Raw genomic sequence first — 22,761 nt, 5'->3', positions numbered from 1 at the left:
CTTTAAAATCTAAAATGAGATCCCCCATTTTGTATTGCAGATTCGGATTCTCCAGACAAAAATACATAGGTTTTGTCTTATACTTGATTGTGGATTTGTGATAGATGGCGCTGTAATCGCAAAAATGAAATATTGCAATGGTAAAAAGTGCACTTTTAATCGCAAAATGACGTGAGGCATGTTGAATTTTTATAAGAAACTGCATTTAGCATAACCCAGGAACAACGACGTGGACGTAGCAGTATTTTGTTCCCATCTGGGTGCTTGTTTTAGGTGAGTCCCCTCGCCTCTCAACATCGGCGTGTATGGTTTATGTGAGTCCCCTCGTTTCTCGCAATCTGGGTGCATGTTTTTAATAATCATTTTAGAATACGTGCTCGAAAATGTCACCACCCACTTCGATACAGTGATTTATCCGCACTTGGAATGCTTGGACACTACTGAGAAACGTGACCAATGTAATCTTTCGACATGCATTGGTGATTCGCTCAATCATGTTCTCACGCGTTGTTGGCTGTTCATTATAAAATTCACTCTTCACGTTGCGCCACAAACAAAAGTCAGGCGAAGTAAGATCTGACGATCTTGCAGGCCAAGACACTGGACCACCTCTTCCGATCCACCGACGATTGTACACGCAATCAAATACTTCCCGTGCTGCAACGGAATAATATGCTGGACAACCGTCATGTTGAAACTACATCGTTTTTCGCACTTCTAAAGGAAGGTCTGCAAGCAATACTGGAAGTTGGTTCTGCAACAAGTTTCGATATTTCTCACCATTCAAGTTCCCATTGATAAAATATTGACCAATAAGTTTATCGCCAATTATTCCACACCAAATATTTACATTACATTGGGCGTAACCAATGCGGGTTTTCGACACTCCAATAATGCGTGTCCATTAATCGTACCGTGGTTTGTAAAAGTCGACTCGTCAGAGAACAAAACTCGAGTAAAGAAATTGAAATTGGGATCACCTTGTATTTGCTGAAGCGCCCATTGACAGAATGTCACTCGGTTCTGAAAATCATCGCCATGATGTTTTTGATGCAACGAAACATGAAACAGATTATATTTTCTACGCTTCAGTATTTGGCACACAGTAGTCTGCGAAATTCCCGATTCACGACTTATTTGTCGAATACTAACGTGAGGGTTATGAGCCACTGCAGCTAATACCGCAGTGGAGAGCTGTTGAACAACTCCGAGAAAAGAAGAGTGCGAATGCACCCAGTCTTGTAAACGTTGAGCATAAAGAATCACAGCATCATTGGTATTCCTGCCACTTTCTCCATAAATGTACACCATTGTAATTTCCTCTTGCACCGTTATAGCCTTCATTATAACCACTAATGGAGTAAAGGAAGAAAAACAATACTTCCGTCCTTTTCTTCAGGCTTCGTGGCAGATTATGCATTGTCTGTTTGACTAGGAAACAAGGTCAAATGGTCTTTAGGAGAAAACATGCAGTCTGGAAACATGCTCGGCAATCTGTTCAAAACGTTTTAACCATTTATAACACTGTAAAAAGTTGAAGATTTCAAAGCTCTGTAAAAAACATTTACCATGTCAAAATAAACAATCTCACTTCCGTGGAATGGATCGTCGAGTTAGTCGTCTTCACAGCTAATGTTGTGCTGCTGATGTGCTGCTGATGGCTGGCAATAGCCCCGCCCACGTGTTTCCTCTCTCTCCCTCCTTTTCCCCGCTCTGCTGCATTATTACGTCATCCTTCCGCCTTGGAACTTCTCTATCATCAGGAACGCTCGTGTCATTTATTTCGCTACATTAAAGCCTATTTGTTTTTATCTTCTTCCATTTTTTTACTATCTTCACCCATCCTTCCTCTACATTCCTTTTATTTAACGTTTTACGGTTTTATAATTTTTTAACCTCGTCTTTAACAGATTGCCGAGCATGTTTCAGGACCGCATGTTTTATCTTACAAACCATTACACCTTGTTTCCTGGACAAACAGACACGCATAATCTGCCACGATGCCCGCCGAAGAGAACTGTGTATTTCTCGAGAATTGCGCCAAATCTTAATTTTTGCGATTACATCGCCAGCTATCACACAAATCCAAGAAAAACAGTTTCAGACAAAACCTATGTATTTTTGTCTGGAAAATCCGAATCTGAAATACAAAATGGGGGTTCCTATTTGAGATTTTACAGTTGCCCCTCGCCTCACCCCCAGGAGGTGGGGTAGGAGTGGAGTTTGGCAGCATTGATTGAGCCCCTTCGCGATGAACAAATTTCATTCAGAACTTTTTTTTTAATCAGATGCATTCTTTTCGAGATATTTCGTTGTGTCAAGCTAAAAAACTCACCTGGTATAATATAGCGTGAGCACAAAAACACTCCCTGGTTTCAAGATGTCATACAATTAATAGTTACTTGAATATTTTGATAAAATTGATATCTAAAGCTCACTTAACTCAAAATATTTTAATATATTTCTTTTCAGAATCGCTAGTTGTGAATTCGGTAGCTAGAGCGCAGTAACATCGAAAATGGCGTTCACTCCGCAGCAAAGAACTGGTGTGTGTTAGAATTTGCCAAAACAAGCAGTGTTGTGAGAGTGCAGCGTGCATATAAACGGACGTTTAATGTTGATCCACCTACACGCAAATCCATTCTGCAGTGCCATAAACATTTGTTGAAAGAGGATGCATTTGTGATCAAAGAAAAGAACATTCTGGCCGACCATCCATCTCTGAGGAAATTGTGGAGCGTGTGCGAGAAGCCTTTGTACGTACTCCCAGAAAATCAACACGTCAAGCCAGCAGGCAGTTGCAGGTGCCACAAACTACCGTAAGCAAGATTTTGCGGAAGCGTTTGCATTTTCACCCGTACCGGCTGCAATTGGTTCAAAAGTTATATCCACATGACAAGGTAAAGCGACGTGAGTTTTGCGAGACTCTCCACACTTTAATGGAGGACGATGAAACCTTTCTGACAAAGATCATTTTTAGTGATGAGGCGACCTTCCACTTGAGTGGAAAAGTGAACGGGCATAATGTTAGGATCTGGGGAAACGAGCATCCGCATGCCACTCTTGATGTGGAACGTGACTCACCCAACGTCAATGTTTTTTGTGCAGTGTCAGAGCGTCGAGTGTACGGTCCGTTGTTGTTTGAGGGGCCAACAATCATAGGTGATAGCTACTTAACAATGCTACGTGACTGGTTAATTCCTCAACTTGCTGCAGAGAGAGGTGACTACATTCTACAACAAGATGGAGCGCCCCTACACTGGCATCAATCTGTACGCAGCTTTCTGAATGACAACCTCCCACACCGTTGGATAGGACGAGCTGGACCCAATGATCACAATTTATGCAAGTGGCCCCCACGATCACCGGACATGCCAGTTCGTGACTTTTTCCTTTGGGGGTTCGTGAAGGACCAGGTCTATATACCTCCACTACCCACAACCTTGAATCATCTTCAGGAACGCATCAGTACAGCTGTCAACTTCATCACAGCGGATACGCTTGAGAAGGTGTGGTTGGAAGTGGTTTATCGTCTCGATGATTCCCGCGGAACAAGTGGTGCGCACATTGAGCATTTGTAATTCCAATGAACACCACGAAAACTTTATGAGTTTTTACAACTACTGTGAACATTTCTGTAGAATACTACTTTTGGTATTAAAGTTATACCCTTTCAAATCCAGGGAGTGTTTTTGTGCTCACGCTGTACTAATCAAAATTAAACTCTTTTTAATAACCTATTATTTATGATATTCTTACATTAACAAAATTAATTGTAATTACCGATCTGGCTCCCAGAATGGGTTAACATAAATTCTAATGTTTAAAATCTCACAAGCAATATTATAATACCATGTTTTTATTACTGTCATTCTATTATATATTGTATGTTTTAAATAATAAGAAGTAGGCCAGGGAAAAATTTTAATTCAGAGATTCTCAAGTCCTTGTTTATTTTAAATCACCAGGACAGTAAGCGCATACCATCGAATGTATGCGGGTGGTGGCGTGCTTACTTCACCCCCCCCCCTTTCTATTTTTTGGATTTCATCCTCACCTTGTAAATCAGGGATCCCCGATTCGGTTCCATTTGGAGACGTATAAGGGTTCGGGGCCTACTTTAAATTACATGTCCAGTCTAGATTAATCCTTCTGCGCATAAAGGGTGCTACAAAGAAAGTAAAAAATGACCTTGGTCGCTCAATTACCAGAATAAGATGTTTCAATATCTACATCTCTTGAGCATTAAAATAACTGGAATGTTCTCTGAGAAATATAATGGAATCATCTGTTATCGGTAAGTACGTTCGCTCTGCGACGCCAAGGGTACCGGTTCGAATCCCGCTCGGGCTTGGTTGTTTGTGAATGTCGATCCATCAATTTCATCATTTCATCACTCATCCCCATCTTCGCTAATTAGCCAAGAGACAGAAAACGCAAAGTAAAGCAAGCTAAATCAATGATTCAATCAATCAATCGTTAAGTACCTCTAAAATCTGATTAGTCACAAATATTTCTTCAAGTATGCAATCAGATGAAAAGATAATTTTTATTGCCTGTTGCACATCCTAGCGCACCCACCGCGTCGTCTCTGGCGATGTTCTAACCACTTCGTCACGGAGGTCTTCAGTTAAATTTCGTCACTGTAAGTCAAGCGAGTCCTTATCCTTTATAGTTTACATCACTTCCTCTATTTCTCGTCTAACATTTCTACCATCTCACTGTATATAAAATTTATTCTCATTCTATTTATTCAAATCTCATTAAACTTGTGGACAATTTCTTGCGTGGTCATTCTATCTATTTTATATAGTTCTCTTTTGTCACGTAAATGTTAATATTTAGAAATTTTAAAATAAATTAAACACATAAATATAATTTTGCGTTGTTCTTTATATGGAAGATTTGTTCCCTAAAATCTTTCAGAAGGGGATGAGGTGGTTGAGAAAACTTGGTAACATGTTTTGACTAAGGTAGGCAAATTTTGACTTTTGTGTTCTACTTACATATGGAGATAATATACAAGATGTAACAGTACATTATGTATATGTTTTAATTTCCTTACCGTACGTGAAGCCTTCCTCAAATTTAATTTGTTCCATATCTCGTCAATTTCATATTTGTGTGTTTCAGATAATGGTTTCCTATTCATATCACTGATGAATTTTAGATATTCACTGCTATTAGAAACTTGGCCCCATGTTCTGAAAGAGAAATAAAACAAAGTAATCCATGTGTTTTTCCTGTTTCATGTGCGTGATGTAACGCGTGAACAAAACTTGAAGTACGAGAAGTGTGTAAGGCTATTCTTAAATGAAAATAAGTAAATAAAAAAAATCCGTCTGTACCACTTGTTCGTAACGAACATTGAAACTTGACAAATTGTGCTTCGCATGACAAATTGTGCTTCGCATGACAAATTGTGCTTCGCATGATTACTATGCTTGTTTTTCATACTGAAATTGTGAATATTTGTAGTGATTTGTAGTTATGCATTTACAGTGATTGTAGGAACTTGTTGTATTTCACAGCACGTACGATTTTTGGTCCGTCATAAACTGTAATTTATAAAAGAATTACACTTATATTGTTTCTAACATCTGACATTTGTCTGATACGATATGTCTTTGGATTGAAATAATCATTTATTGTAATTGTCTGTGCAATCACCTAAAAATTTTCAAGGACATTTGATAAACAATAAACACCGGCTTCCTCTTTTGGGTATTCATTATTACAAGTCCTATCTTAATTTTCGGATCATTGGAATCGTTGAGCCCAGAGCTGAAACACATTCACCTAGCGATGCATTTCTACTGATAAGATAGCGGAATGCTGAAATTTGTAATATTCTATCTGCTTCATGTCTAGCATCGATTTTAGTGCTTATATTATAAGTGACGACATTCTGCTTGCACGATTGATCTAGTGGTTAGTTCATAGATGGTCACCAGATAAAACCTTTAAGAATTAACAAATCAATACCATTTACACCTGGAGGACGCAGAAGAATTAGTGGGCCTACGAACTCTTTTAAGAATTTCTCAATATTTTATTTCTGAGATTTTTTTTAAACTTTTCGACACGAGGGAACATGAATTACAATTAGTTCTTTCATCAGTATCAATTACGCAATACAGCGAAATCAGTAGATAAGCACCAAATCGTTCAACACAGATCTCATTCAATATATTCGAATTAACTCCTACTATAGTCAAGTGATAGTGAGTCCTGATATTCAATGCTGATACATACATCGATTTGAAGAAAATATTTATGTACAATTAAACATTTTTTCATTCATAATTCAACGATATGAAGTTCTTAATTGTGTGGTTTTGTCAATGACAATATTTGTAGCTGCAAACTTAATGCATCAAAGTGTGACAAATGTTTCACACAGACAAGGAACTAATATATATATATACACGTTGTCTGTTTGAAGAAGATTAGAATTCAATGATATAGGAAGAAATTATCGAGTGCTGTTAACAAGAGTAAAATTATGAACTCTTTGTGAGAATCAGGATCACTGTGGGACAAATGTTAGTGATGTGATTTCATAAATCGAACACTATTATATTCCAATTTTCAATCCATGTACTCAAGGACAGTTACTGATACAGTGTATATATATTTTGAGTGACTTCAAAGCTCTCTAATTAAATATTAGTTATGGTTGACATATATTATATATAAAAACGATAGCGATATTTACATGATACACTAAAGTAAGAGAAGGTGAAATTTACGTCCACAATATGATACATGCGTGCACTTGTAACTCGGATGAATACTACAAACGTTGAAGATTTTGTAAATACTAACTTCAAAATATTTAATAGTGTTGTGCAGTGTCAGTGTTTGCAGAATCGATAATATACTACCTCATTAGTGTGTCATTGTGACAAGCTTTAAACTAGGTCAATACTGATGGAACAATTATCTTGTAATTGTGTCACGTCGTGTGTTTACATATTTTATGCATGGACAATAATAACGTCATATTAGAATTTAAGTGTGTGTCGTAAGATTTTCAATCATGCCATGCATGAGTCAACATAACAAATTCACGTGTCAGTGGTTACCTTTCATACGTTGACAAGCATTGTTTATTTTTTCTCCTTTCCTTTTCATTTTTTTAGGAATTATATTAATACAATTACATATTTTCGGTAAATGGTATGTTAATTAAATAATATTGATGTGTATTTTGACCATATATGTTTTGTGACTACAAAAAAAAGCTTTCTATTTTATTAACTTCCCTAGCTTATGCTCAGATTTTTTCAGTTCCTTGCATCGTGCGATGGCTGGAAATTTAAAAATATCATAGATATGAACAATAACATAACGTTGAATAGAGCATGCCGCATTTCTTTGTGGAACGTCCTGTGCCAGCAAAATCGGCTGACATCACTCTCCTGCACTTCTGTCTGTGGGGAGATAAGAAACGCATCATAAATGAAACACCTGTCATTTCGGCCGAGGATCTCGTTGCAACCATTAATGTCGCCGCAGCGACGATAGCAGACACCACGGGGTTGTTTGCTCGCACTAGACAATCGTTGATTGAGCCTTGTCATCTCTGGGTGGAAGTTAATGGCAGACAGTTTGAACATCGTCTGTGATGTGATTCCCTTGGCAACTCCACTCTGCACATAGTTAAAATGTCGACACATGTGCATCCTAGCGCAGTACAACCACCATATTTGTTTTTATACCTAATGGTGATGTCCACTAAGGATATTCGCTTTCTTGTTAGTTGTCAGTCCCCACATATCACTTTCCGTGGATAACACATCTCGCTAATCCCTTCCCTACCCCCATGACATCAACAGACGAATTCGCCTCCTTTGAGGAATCCCTTGCGCATCAACTTCACACATCTGCCATGCGCTTTCTTGAATAGAGCATGCCGCATTTCTTTGTGGAACGCACTTCGCTGCGGTCATACGGTTGGTCGCTCTGCCACTATTTGCTGTAAGCATAATTATCACACTTTTTCTAACTTCAATAATTCCGAATGGGTGCCGTTTTCGGCATTCGTCACATGGACGTTTGTGTTTATTTTCACTTGTAGATTCACCTCCTAAGCGTTGGAAACGAAATTTAGTAACACCTTGTATATGTCTTAGTTCGTCGACCGCGTGAAACATCTTTTCAGACTCTGATTTTTTTTAAATGTTGCAGCATCGAATATTGCCATTGATAAAACCATACTGTAGAGAACTTTATATCATTAGAATATGAATGACAAATGTTTATTTAATATAGAAATATTCCTTCAAATGTGAGCATGTAGGTATCTTGAGTGTTTTAGATTGTGACCATCTATCAACGTTGACATCTGTGGAAAAGCTGAACTCACGATTTGGTTTCATATTACTGTTAAAATGTTCATTTCACGGTTAAAATTTGAAATATTTGTGAAGATGTTCGGGTAGGTTACGGAGACGAAATTTGCATTATATACCGTACAGGTATACCGTACAGGCAATTCGTCCTGATCGTTAGTGCAATGTCGTGTGTGAGAGACCTTTATATGCGTCGGTATGTGTAGAGATTGTGTTGAGACAAGGGCGACCCTAATTTATCCTTATTATGAGTATTTACTACTTGTAGATATTACAAGCATGACAACTCTTGTAGATTATGGTTGATTTGGTTTGAGGAAAAATAATTGTAAAGTAGTATCGATTCATTCATGACATTTACTATAAATAACCCAATTTTAATTTATGCCATTCTTTACACACCAAATATAATTATAATATTGACAAGAAGAAAAATGAATATAACTACTTATAATTATTAAAGCAATTGAACTTTACATTTGAAATGAAAGTAATATTGTAAAACCTCTAGAAGACTTGATGAGTGTCTACTACAGCAGAATTTAAATTATAATTGATTATTGAAAGTATATGAATGCTAAACCCAAAAATGGGGTAGTTTGTTTATCACTTATTTATTCCCAAGTGAAAAGTTTTGTCGATGCTTATTTACGTTTGATGTTATATGTAGGTACCTGACAGCTATGCAATCCCGCAGAACGGTTTTCATTTGTTTCCTTTTTGTAAGAGGAAGTGTTGTAAATTGTGTATTCTTAGAGCACAATGCTTTCCAACAAAAGGTACGTATAAGTTTATTTTTTCTGCTATTGCAGTCCTTATTGTGTTATAACAGTTTCATTTCTTAAGTGTACCTCTTTTATGTGGTATATGTAGCACAGAACTAAAAAAGTTAATAAAGTTTCTACAGAATGTAAATGGTTGACACCTCAGTAATGGGAAAGTGGGAATTGAGAGGACGGGTTTTTCCAGTAGAAGTTGCTCGAGTATTGAATCGGTGGGAAAGTGTATTATGAGTATAATTAAACATATTTCCATCTAAATAATGCATAATATATTAATACCTTCAAAGTAAGGGTGCTAGGAACCCCATATATAAATGCTTTCTCTCCATACATTCAGTATCAATGCATGTATTCTTACAATGTTCCTTTCATTTTTAAGGCTTAGTGTTGATGAAATAGCAGCTATTTTGGAAGTTGAATAGCAACTAGTTGATGCCACGATATACATAACGCAGCCTGACAATCATGAGGTAAGCGATGAGGATAGTGGTAATGAGGAATGTGTAAATGCAACTGTTAATAGTCTTTCAAGGAATCAGCTACTTGCAGATGCAGAACTTATAATGAGAAAGATACAGATTTTGGTGTTTAAGATAATAGAAAAGTAGCAGATGGTGAAATTGTTATTGAGGATTCCAGAACGAAAGTAAGCCTCCCGGATGTGTCTGCATACAAAAATAAAATAACTCATTGGTTAGTAAGTGAGAGCAGATTGACAATTCAACGAAACTTCCTAAAACCTGGGTGAGACCAGAATTTCTGGAAGAAAACATATCTCCAGTTGATTCTAATGAACTCTTTTGGGATGACGACATAATTTTACACTTTGTGAACTGTTCGAAACTGTACGCTCTTCAGAAAGACGGTATTTTTATATATCACTCCAGCAGAAATGCGAGTATTCATTGCCATACTTCTGCTAAGTGACTATTGTAGGTATTCACTGTATCGTTTCTACTGACAGGATGGAGTGTCCCAGGCAATGTCTAGAAACAGTTTCGAGAAAATACTTCCTTATCTTCACTTATGTGATAGTGATAAATGTTGTGAGGTTGAAAAGTTTGTACTTCGCTAAAGTAAGTTATTGCCACAGCCAGTTCCTGACGTGCACTTCTTCTCTGAAGAGGCAATGGAAACTGTTTGAGGAAATCTAATAAAACAGGGGAAAGTCAAAATTGTACTACAAATAACTAAGTTGGTACTTTCTTCTGCATTCCTTGGCACTTTCTATTTCTTTTCAACTGATAGCTGCACTGAGTTCACGATTCGAAGAGAAATGTACAAGAACCAGATAAGTATTTATTATTACCCACACTGATTGATTTGATGGCACCCAAGAAATGTCAAACATTTCGTTAATTTCCATCATTGTTGTTTCTACTGCTTGACCACTCTAGAACAGATCCTTTTATTTTTTTCTGTTTTGACTGAACATAAAATAAAGTAAAATAAAGTGCATCCATATATATTTAGGGTGCAATGGCTATCTTTCTTAAAAACATCTTGAAGAGCAAGCTCGAAATTATGACTCAAACAGTGAATGACTGTCATTCCATTCAAAGTACACGTTCAGAGGGGGAAATTTTCTTCCCATGGTTGGGAATGAAAATATAAATGTAGAGCAGGGCATGGGAAAAATAGAGGGGGGAATCCCCGGTTCACCCCCTTCATTCATTTACTGCTTCATCCATCCGATCCTATTATCATTCACCTTCATCTTCGTGATTAGCCAAAACTAGAAGAAATGCGACGTTAAAAAAATCAAATCAATCGAACTCTACTTCAAACCTTGTTTTCTCTAACGTAGAGTGTTGCACCACTACACACATCGCACTGATTACGTAGATCATTTTGCAAATTATTGTGGGTATTGTTAGCATTGTAATATTATTGTTTTGTCAAAATAGTTTGCTTGACACTCGTTAAGCAATCAAGGATTTCCTCTTATCACTGGTGAATCCCGAACGAAGGGTCATCTTTCCAGCGGATTCCAACTTTGGCTGCAAGTCGTTTCACTCTTCTGGCTTTAACTTTAGAAAGATCCGACCATTAAAATTCAAATCTCGAGACAGTAGGGGAGACATTATTTTCATTATTATAATGGTTCTTTCTACATTCTTAATTTTTTGAGGACGCATTTTGAGGTGTTCATGCACCACTGGCAACCACCGTGCGCACTCCTATGCCCTCACATATCAATTTTAATTTGCTTCATATGTACAAGATGTTGTTTGAAAGTGTGTTAATATCGGGTGTTTTATAGACAAAAAAAGTATATATATATTGGTTACTGGGACTCCCTGTTGGCGTAGTAGTAAACGTCGTCGCCTTGTAATCAAGGAGTCCCGTGTTCGATAACCATTTGAGACATACAATGGTTCGGATCCCAGTTTAAACTGTACGTCTAGTCCCGATTAACCATACTGTACGTAAAGTGAACTTAAAACACGAACTCGATCAATTTATCAATTTGTTTACTGAAAGGTGCTATTCGGAAACGAGCAAGGCGTTTTCGTTACTTAAGAAAAATTATCCAACTTTAACCAACAAAATTATAATCGAAACGTTGTTTTATATATCTCGGCTATGACTGGCTGGAAAAGTTAAAGGATTGTTAAATGTTGGTCAACTCATTATATTAGCACAATAAATTCTGGGTTCGAATTCCTACGTCAGTTTCATCTATCTTACGTGGTAAATAAATAATCAATTAGAGCCAGAGATATATAAAGAGACGGTAAACATATCATTTTGGGGGAAGGGGTACGGACTGCATTTACGCACAGAATCGGCGGTATTAAAAATAAAGGTCGGTAATTGCTTTGGTAATATATCAAAAGCAAAGCAAACGTTGTTATTCACTATGTTGATTTCTGGTTAAATTTTTTTTTTACTATTTCATTGTTGATAATTTTATCGTAAGAAAAAATTCTTACCTTCTACAGAAGAGAAATCATGTGTTAATTTCCGAATAATAGTCACCATTTTATATCATATGCATATGATTAACATTGTTCTGTTAAGCCTTGCATGTATCCTGCAGCGAAATAGGACACCTGCCAAAATACTTCATCGCAACCAAAGCAGTGACTCAAAGGCCAAGACAGTAGAAATGCATGTTCCAACGAACGTCAGTGGCTTAACCGTCATCTGTTTCACGGCGCCTGGAGTTGTCTCGCTGAGAGCTCGAGTTTCTGTTTCGCTTGTAAGTGAGTGAACACTTATATACACAAGCAACAGTGGCGTGTGCATGGGGGCAATTAGTTGGGAATACAGTAGTCCCAATATGATTCAAGTTCGCTGTATTATTAACTTCAACTGCAAATAAAGATGGCGAAAAAGTGTGAATGTTTTCAGCTATCGCAATTGTCCCCAATGGTGTAGTGGTAACGGTATCACATTTAATGGTGCAGTTCGGCGTTTGATCACCATTAGAACATAAGCGGCTGTTTCTATTGGATGATATTCAGCCAACAACTTCCCCGACAATTGTTTGCGCGAAATCACACCCATTGCAATGATTACGGCAAAGGTTTTGGAGCGTGTTGCAAACACTTTATAGACATTGCACTTTCAGTGATTGGGGCAGTGATTGAAGGTGCAAATATAAAGATTATATTCTAAATGTAGTCCTGCATTTTGTTTAGTATTTTAACAATGACAAGACTATATATTAGAGTAGATAAAACGATGTGGAGGGCCTCACACACGCTTCAATCGCGGCTAAATTGGAGGTGATTTGATGTGAACAAGAAAAAGCATAGATTCAATATTGACATATTATCTTGACGTTTAGGGAATGATAATATATGACGTGTGTAACACTCGTGAAATAATTCGTTCCCTATTTATTATGATGATAATTTTGCAATTATTTGCAACAAAAGAGGAAATTATTCATTAAAAAATTGCTTCTTGAATTTTAATGTTAAAAAGTATCAATATCTATTCATGTCACTGATTGGGAATGATCTACCAAAAGCGCGGATTTTCATAAATGACTAGCATGTGAGTCAATATGGGAAAACAACCGTCTCCTCGAATTAATAGCACGGAGTTAGTGTAGAAAGTAGATCCCCTGGTAGCAACAGATTTTTCATTTATCCTTTAGGAAAGTTCCAAGTTTCTGCTTCTCATATAGTACATGCATGCGAAATATTGAGGACAGAGTGCTGAAAACAATTCTCCTCTCTTTCTTTGTTGCCACTAGCATTTCTAGTTTTAGATGAGAGTATTTACGTTTTGAACGAGTTTCCACCTTCCCTTGAAGCAACAATGCGGCGAATTCAGCAGTCTTTCAACAACCACCCCTTCGCCCTCTATGATGTCTCAAACTTAAAATATATATTAGCTTCAAGTACATTAACTTGACATTTGTGTGAAAATGTAAAACAATTTACCAATTGATTTTAGGCGAGTTTAACCACAAATATTTAATTTTCGATAGTTATAACTGCGAAAGTCAGTTAACAAAGCAACACCTTTAATCCACAATCATGCAATTATAATTTATTTTATTTTAACGGTTATCCCATTTGTCATATGTCCCTGGTCATTAACACTGTGTTACACATACATATCTGTAAGTTGGGCGGCAGAAATACAACAACCGAAAGTATAGGGGGCATACATACTATTCACTTTGAAACCACATCAAGTTGAGGTATTGATACCGATATGGTTGAATGCTCGGCGCAGACCTGAAGGCGCCAATGCAAGTCTTATTCATCTTGCCACTTATATCGTGTGCGTCTCGAGAATTACTCCCGAAAGCACAAAGTATTTCAGGTCGGCTCTGTGGCTGAATGGTTAGCGTAGCGTGCAACAAAACTTGGTGTCCTAGGTTCGCACCCTGGAAAACCTGTACATGAAATTCTTTTTGTTCCAACAATCTGTTTCATCAGTAATCCTAACCTTCATGTTATATGGGATATCTGCGAGAGGAATCCTCAATTTGAGTAAGACACAGCCATTTGCTGCTGTTATTTAGAGATTAATTCGACTAATATTACTTCTCGCTTTTGTCTCTTTTGGTCAATCGCTAAGATTAGGATGGAATTGATGTGAGGGCAATAACAAGAATGTATGTGCAGTACGCAGCAAACAGAGTGAATCTGAGTCTAGACGCGAAAGCACCGATTGTCTGCAAAATGTAGCCCATCCAGAGCGGGATATATAGAATTTGGACTATCCTCTAATTTGGGAACTGTAGACATTTTTATTAATAATTTGTTCTCATTGTACTTCATTTTCACTAACTGCATCGTGCTTTGTACTAATAACACTTGTAAAGTTCAAAACATTGATACATCTGATTAAAAATTACTCATTAAACTTCGTTTTCCTTTGAAACAGCCACTTTCAATATATATTTCGCCAGACAACACAAATACCGCACACGCACTAAAGGAAAACGAATCAACACTACATTATGGTAGCCACACTGCACGCGAACCGGTAAACCGGTAAAAAATGATGTTGATTTTGGTCGCAAATATCCCCCCAATTGACTATCATTTGTTGGCATTCAAAATGTTTGCATTAGTTTTTTTCGAGGAACAATTACTTATATTCGAACAATAGAGTTGTACATATTGCTTGTATGATCTAGGTGACGTTTGAAAATAGGCCATGGTGAAAGAACTTATGTAATTGCTAGATAGTCCTTCGTTAACGAAATAAGCAAGTAAAAGGATTTGGCATGTTTCAATTTGCCATGGTTTTCACTTCTGCCCCTTCAGCATCTCATTTTTGTCTGGCCCTTGGTTATAGCCTAGGATAGCCTAATGGCAACCCCCCTTCCTCCCTGAGTCCAGGACGTGGAAGAGAGGTCGACACTTAGGCTCTTGCAGGAAAGCCATGCATTACACCCCGCTTCTGTTATCGTTATTTAAGGAACCCTCTCCATTTTACTTGCGGGTAGTATTCCCCAAGCTTTCAGTGCCGTACTCACAAATGCAGTAAAGGTTTGTGAACATAAGAGGGTTATAAAGGAGTCCCGGGTTCGAATCCCGGTGGAAGCACATGTGATTCGGATTCCACTTTAAACTGTAGGTCCAGTCCCGATTAGCCTTACTGTGCATAAAGTGGACTTCAAACAACAAATCAATTCAAATCAAATCATAAGGGGTTATCAGATATTTCTTACCACTCCTAGATCATGCCATATTTTCCTAAATTTGATTTTTATTTTATTTTAAGGAAAGTTGAGTAAACATAAGACTACCTAGCTCTAAAACTCCTTCTAAATACGCCACTGTTCTTAACTTTACAGCTGACATATCATAACACCCATCTATCACCCAGTAACAGAATTCACCTCCGATTAGCGTGAAACGCAATAATAGCATGTTTTGTTAATATTTTCTCGCCAATCTTATATAATACAGTTACGATGAAAAAACTCCGTGGCGAAACGGCCTTGAATAACAAAGGCCTGTTAAGTGGCTTTCTCATAAGTTGACACGTGATCAGCACATCGAATCCCTTTGCCGCTGTTATCTTTATCCTCTATTTCACGTAGCTCCCCAATTGCCTTCAAGAAACCGAAATGTTCGGTAATGGAACCTGTGATCACGCTAACTTGAGTTCTAAGTCTACTTTATGCAAAGATGGGCTAATCGGTGCTGACCTATAATTACAAGTGGTATCCGAACCACAACGTGCATAAGCCCAATAGTAAGGGAGCGGTCGGAGCGTGGGTGACGCAAGCAGCTCTTTACAATGTAATCCTGCCCCTGCGTCGTCAAAATGTTCAGCATTCTTGAACAGATGGTCGTTGCCTTTATTCAGTGCTAAGCATTTGTATTATCATGTAACTCAAACATCGAAAGTAGAGATGTAATATTTATCGTTTTTGAAGCTTTTGACAACGAAGCGCTGAAGGAAACTGGCAGCAAGGCGGTACTCGGCTAAAAGAGATGTGGAGAGGAGAAAACAAATGACTGTCAGTGACGAATCTACATATTTTTGGCCCATCGCAAAGCATTATTTAAGTTCCCTTGAATGTAAAACAAACACACTTGTGAAAAGAAATGACAAAACATTTCCTCCTGTTCAGTTTCTTCTATTTATGTATGTTGTTTGCGTGTGTCTGCAAAGATTTGATTTTGTTATTTAGCATCGCTTTTATACCACTTTGGCTAATCGCGATAATGAGGATGAGTGATGATAGGATGAAATTAGGAAATTGATGCAGAAACACTTACAAAACACACCCACGTCCAAGGGGAGATGCGAACCGTAACCATTGGCTTCGTAAACTCTGTGCTAAGCAGTCCGTGCGGAGATCGGAATATCTCTGGAGTTTTTTAATGTATAGTTTTAAGTTCACTTTTTTGCACAGATCGGTTAAATGGGACAGGACCTATATTTTTAAAATGACATCCGAACCACTATGTGCCTCCACCGTTTATCTAACATGCTATACCTCTGTAGAGGGAGGTAGAATTGGAGAGGTAGTGTTTGGCAAAATCATGTGCAGATGAAACTTTCGATAAGTCACTTGTGAGAGATGTTTATGGATACAATTCAGCTGGGAATGATGGACCAATATCTGTTGCATAATATTTATACATTTGCTCGCTTTTACTTTTAATTTGTCGAGATTTGGGTTGGGTATGCAGTGCTTGTTAGGTAACTAAATCACGTTTGATGGTTCCCAATGTAAATAGTAATTTCGTTCTATCCACGGGATTTTCGCCCCTTGCTCCGCCTGTCTGTCGCAATTATTAATCATTCATTGGACAAACCATTCGTTAAATTAATATTACGCACGTTGTCTCCAAGAACCAAGTACTAAAGTTAACTGTTGCATTTAGAAGTCCCTCCCACCTTTCGTTTCACACTACGGGGTTACGAATTTCAAATAAGACGTCCTTATGTTTCTTTGTTTGATTTTCCTTGTAGATGCAAGATTTAAAGAAGAATAATATAATATATAATAACGAAATATTGGATCACAGGTCTGTTTCCTAACTAAATCGTCAAAGAAAAGCAAACGCTGTTATTAATTTCGTTGATTCATAGTTCATTCTTTGCTATCTTCTTTATGTTAATTTTAGCGAAAGAGAAAACTATTTCACTAAATAATCTTTAATAATAATAATAATCGCCATGTTATAACACATGAGGTATAATTTTGTTACACATTGCTTGCAGCCAGCAGCGAAAATTACATACCAGTCAAAATAATTGAAAGCACTACTCTAGCAGCCTGGCAGGTGGAACAAGGGAGTGTAGATTACTGAAGCAGATAACATCCACTCCTGCAGGCAGCAGAAGAGCTCTGAAGTTGAATTATATCGAGCTGAGGCATTTGTACATCTTATCATGATGCAAGAAAGGACAAATGCAAAAACATGCTTTTCTGGGTTTAAAACACTAAAACTTTAACCTTTCGCGCTACACGTAAACAAAGACGGACTGCAAATAGAGAAACGCTCGTTTTGTTTTAATTTTTAGTTGATCTTTGTTATGAGGGAAAGGGTATATGCAGCAGATCTTTGGAAACACTCATATAGTTTGCAGGTAATGATAATTCCGTGTTAAAGTATTATATTCTGTGAAGTAAGGTATTTTTTGTGGGGGTTAGTGTAGTTTTTTTTGTCACCAAGTAACTTGGAGTTCTAAATTATAATTTGACTGGTACAGTTCGGCCAAGAGAAACGAAACTAGCTGGAAAGTACGATTCCAAACGCGAGAGGGGAAGCAGGTAGAACACCACCCTGTGGCTCTTGCCTGCTATAGTAAAGCACAAGCAATAAAACCTGCGCAGACCCGCAAAGCCTGTGCACCGTACTCCTGCGAGGAGGGGAGGGGGAGAGTGGACCAGGCTTCCTTATGGCACGAGCTGAACGGAAAAAGGGAAAGCTACGCTGGGACTTTTCGTCCAAGGTTTCTTTCCTTGTGGTCGCTCTGTAGGGTTCGCTTGCTGTGTTTATTACTGCTTTCTGTGTTGTGTTTGTGATGTCCCTTACAATTCGTAACAAACCGTTTCGAAGTGGAACAAAGAAAACAAAGACGTATTGGTCCCTGTTGCACATTCTACAAAACACCCTTGATATAATACAAACCACAAACCATTCAGTTACTACATTTTCTTTACTGTATTTATAAAAGTTTGCATAATAATACTGTTGAATACTATTCTGATTACTGCTGTGTACATTTGTGCTAATTATACGATTTAATAAGTATATCAATTAAATTGAATGACCAAAAATAAAGTTCCATGTTTACAAACAAGTTTGATTTGATTTGATTTAGTTAATTTTACTTCGCATTTTGTGCCTCTTGGCTAATTTGCGAAGATGGGGAGGAGTGATGAAATGATGAAATTGATGAATGGACATTCACAAACAACCAAGCCCGACCGGGATTCGAACCCCGAACCCTTGGCGTTGCAGCGCGATATGCTATCCACTTTTTTATTATTATTACTATTATTACAAATTACATTTTATATGAACATGGTTAAAAATAAGATACCTTCTTTTTATTCATATACATCCTTTAGTAAATTTGCATAATTCTTTCTATTATAAACAATAGTGTTTTGCATTAATTCTTGTTGTAAGAAATCTTTAAAATTACATGGGTACTTAATATTTGTGCAATTTAAAGCATAGTAAATAGAACTGCTAATAAGCCATTGTTCTACATTCCATTTGGTCTTAGGATAACACTTAAAATCTGGTATTATTACAGCCTGTGTCGTATAATTAGCTGTTTATGTACGACATATTCTACTTAACATGTTTCGTAATTGTTGCCACATGGTACTTGCGTGACGACATTTAGATATTCTGTGTTCTATTGTATCTTCCTCATTGCACACATTACATAATGACGTGTCACTGAATTGAAGTCGATGTCTTTTACTTTTGGTATCATATTTATCATGTACTAATATGTACCATAAGGATTGAACCTTGTTAGTTAAATGTTTCGCCCAAACATTCGTCCATACTAAGTTTCATTCCTTATTGGGAGTTTGTTGCTCTACTTTCGTTGACTGCGTATTTAGGTCAAGTTCCTGTCGATACAAGTCATTGACTTGTAGGTTCCCTATCGTACTTCCTGCTCCCAGTCTGTACACACATTCTGTAATAGAAGGTAAAAGATAAGCAAAGTTTTTCGGGATAGCTGCTGTGTGCATTGGCAAGGTCAAGGGAATTTTATCGAGGATCGATCGTAGCACTATCGCTGTGTAGCTACCTGGTTGTTGTATGAGCATCTGTAGATTACGCGTGTTGAACAATGCCGCTGCTTTCCATTCCACGTGCATTAGTCCCAATCCACCTGCCGTTCGCTGTTGCACTGCAGTGTTATAAGCCACTCTGAAAACCTCACCTTGCCACAAGAAATACGTAGCTAGCGATCGTAAACGTGTTGCAAAAATTTTTGACAAAGGGAAGAGTGCTGCAACAAACCAAACTTTTGCGAATATGTATCTGTTTAAATAATGCACTCGTGATATAAGCGATAAATTTCTTAACACATTGGTTTTAATCAAACCTTGTATGTTATTTATTATTGTTTCAAAATTTATATTGATCGTTGATTGTAATTTATTCTGAAAAACTATCCCCAATATTCTTACTTTATCTTTGGTTACAATTTCACGTCCATATGTTAAGATTGTTTGCTTTCCCAGTGGCAACAAATACGATTTTTTATAATTAATTTTTGCACCTGATATTTGCATGTATTCATTTAGACAGACTATAACTTCCTCATAATCAGTCTTCGAATTAATGAAGGCTGTTACATCGTCCATATACCCACACACATGTAAGTTATTTTGACAATATCTCAGAGATGACAATTTTGTTTGAATTATGTTCAGAAAAGGTGATAACGATAACATGAACAGATATGAACTTAATGGGGATCCTTGTAAGACTCCTCTTTTAACCTGTATTGCCGATGCTAGGAACCCATTAACAAGGACCTTAATATATATATTTCTAGTTAATAGTTGTACCCAACTAATAAATTTGTCACCAAATCCAAGCTTTTGTAAAACTAATTTTAAGTATTTATGGCTAACATAAGCATATGCAGATGCAAATTCAAGAGTGAAAATAGCTGCGTCAGTGTCATTCTTCTCTTCATATGTTGCTATTATATCTCTAGTTATCATTAATGCTTGGTGTATGGTGCCAACACTTGGCATTCCATATTGTGTGTTACCTACTAACAATGACATATATGGTTTTAACCTATTTCATATTATTTTTGTTAAGATTTTATACTCAACATTCATTAGATTAATTGGTCTGTATTCATTAATTGTTATCGGTTTCTTTACCTTAGGTATTAAAACAGTCACTCCAGTACTACATTTTTTTCCTATCTTAATTTTGTGAAATACCTCTTGAACCCACTTAGTTACTGTGGGTCCTATAGTAGGCCATATCTTTTTATAACCTTCGCTTGTAATACCATCGATACCTGGTGATACATTTCCACGTAAACTGAAAACCGCTTTAGTTATTTCATCCTGAGTAAACTCTTTTTCTAATATATTTCTATCTTCATCCTGAAGTATTGTGGGTATGTTATTTAGTATTATGTTGCCCTCTATTATGTCGATCGTTTCTGTTTCAAATTTTTGTTGAAAGTGTTCCTTTATTACTTGTTGAATTTCAGATTGCATTATAAATTATTTCCCATGTTTGTCTTTAATTTTGTTTATAATTTTTTCTGACCTCTATTTCGTTCTTGTTTTATATGATATAATGTGGTTGTTTCTCCGTGATCAAAGGGCTGTACCTTACTTCTTACTTGAATACCTTTTATTTTATTTCTATGGAATCCTAATAATATCGCCTGAACATGCTTCATTTTATCTTGTACTGACTTACCTTGCAATACTTGATATTTTAATTCATGCAAAACACTATAGTAAAAATTGTACATACTATTTCTGTCTTGATATTTTTGTTTTCCATAGTTTTTACAAAGTTTTTGGAATTCTACTTTAAAGCAACTCTCCCACCACTCCACAAGATTTGTCTTATAGTAGTTTTTGTTGACCACGTTTTCCATTTTTCTTGAAAACGTACTATGAATTCCTTGTCTTAAATCAATGCATTATTTAAATGCCAGAAACCTGGCCCTCTACAAGTATTATCTGAATCTATTTTGATCCTAACGATATATGCAAAATGGTCTGTAAAGCAAATTGGGAAAGTTTGCACATTAGAAACATGGTGCTTAATATTATTAGATACATAAATTCTATCAATGCGCGAGGCATGATTTGGTTTGATGTACTTATAACCTTCTTCATTTCCTTTAACATATTCCCATGTATCAACTAATCGTAATCCATCTATTAATGCCTTTAAAGTTGGGGAGTAGTTGTAACATGGTTTTTGATCATTGGTTCTTAGAACTGAATTAAAATCACCTCCTAAGATGATAGATGTAATATTACCACTTAATTCCGCCGCCACGTCTTCTAGAAAGAAGTGGTTCCGCTGTGTTCTGTTTTGTGAACCAGACGGTGCGTAAATATTACAAAGTTTTATTCCATTTAATATTGCTGTTATTATTCTTCATGAATAGTAACATTGTACCTGTTGTATCGGTATTCCTTTACGAATATAGAGAGCTGTACCATGATTTTGTGGAGTAAAATTATTATACACATCATATATGTTAGCGTCTTCTAAATATGGAGTTCCAATTTCTTTCAAAAAGGCTGTATCCACATATGCTTTTATAAGGAAGTCTAGTAAAGCTTCCTGCTTAATTTTACTACACGACTTATTATAATTAATAGTAGCTACTGTATAGGTCAACATATTATGAATGTATAATGAAAAACTAAGCATTACATGTATATATATAAATATATATAGATTTATAAGAAAATACTTTTTTCCAGTTCATTTTACCTTAATCTTATTTTGGCTATTTATGCAATATTTCACACCAATTATTAAGGCCAAACTATTTATTAAATTATTGTTTTGATTTACTTAAATCACCTACCCTTCGCCTAGATCTTCTTTTCGCTAAGTTCATGTCGCTCACTTTCGCCGCACTTTTAGTCCGTTTTTTTGTACCAGTAACATTTTCCACTACCATTTTCATATTTACACTACTACTCTCACTATCTTCATCAGTAATCAACTCACTATCCATATCGTCTCCCATTGCGTTTTGTTGTTCTTCCTGTCTTTCTGCTGTCTTCTGTTCCTTAATGTCATTGGTGCGTACCACGCCATCCTCTACGACTACTTCTCTCACTGATTCCGGTTTGGAGTTTTCTTCCATAGTTACCAAGCATGGTGTACCACCATCTTCCTCTGGGATCTCCGAAGCCGCCACTGCCACTTCTGCTTCTTTCGTAGTGTCTTCTACGAAGTTGGTAGGTGTTCCGTCTTTCTGAGGGTTAGGGTGTCTTTCTGTGTGTATTTCAGTTGATTCCAGCCGATTCTCAAGGCTAGTAGAAGGTGTTTCACTGGATGGAACTTCTTGGTATGGTCCTTCTCGTTGTTGCACCAATTGACTGTAGTTTCGTCCTTGCCTGAGCGGAACTCTCAGGACAGTGGGTTGACGAAGGTCGCACATCCTACGTTCGTGACCAGGCTGGTGACAAATCTGGC

General features: G+C 37.0%; 1 protein-coding gene across 1 annotated transcript in view; it reads right to left on the bottom strand.

Annotated features, from left to right (window-relative positions):
- Positions 1-22,761, bottom strand: part of LOC145992600 (pickpocket protein 19-like) — an 829,803-nt gene that overhangs the window by 794,262 nt on the left and 12,780 nt on the right. Inside the window, exon 2 of the mRNA XM_083128954.1 lies at positions 5,066-5,204. Coding sequence (XP_082985080.1) covers positions 5,066-5,204 — 139 coding nt within the window. The remainder of the gene's footprint in view (positions 1-5,065; positions 5,205-22,761) is intronic.

Source organism: Lepisma saccharinum, chromosome 9, assembly GCF_977018435.1.
Source record: "Lepisma saccharinum chromosome 9, izLepSacc3.1, whole genome shotgun sequence".
Lineage (NCBI taxonomy): Eukaryota > Metazoa > Arthropoda > Insecta > Zygentoma > Lepismatidae > Lepisma > Lepisma saccharinum.
Note: the sequence above shows the minus strand (reverse complement) of the source record. Positions and strands in the feature narration are given on the sequence as shown.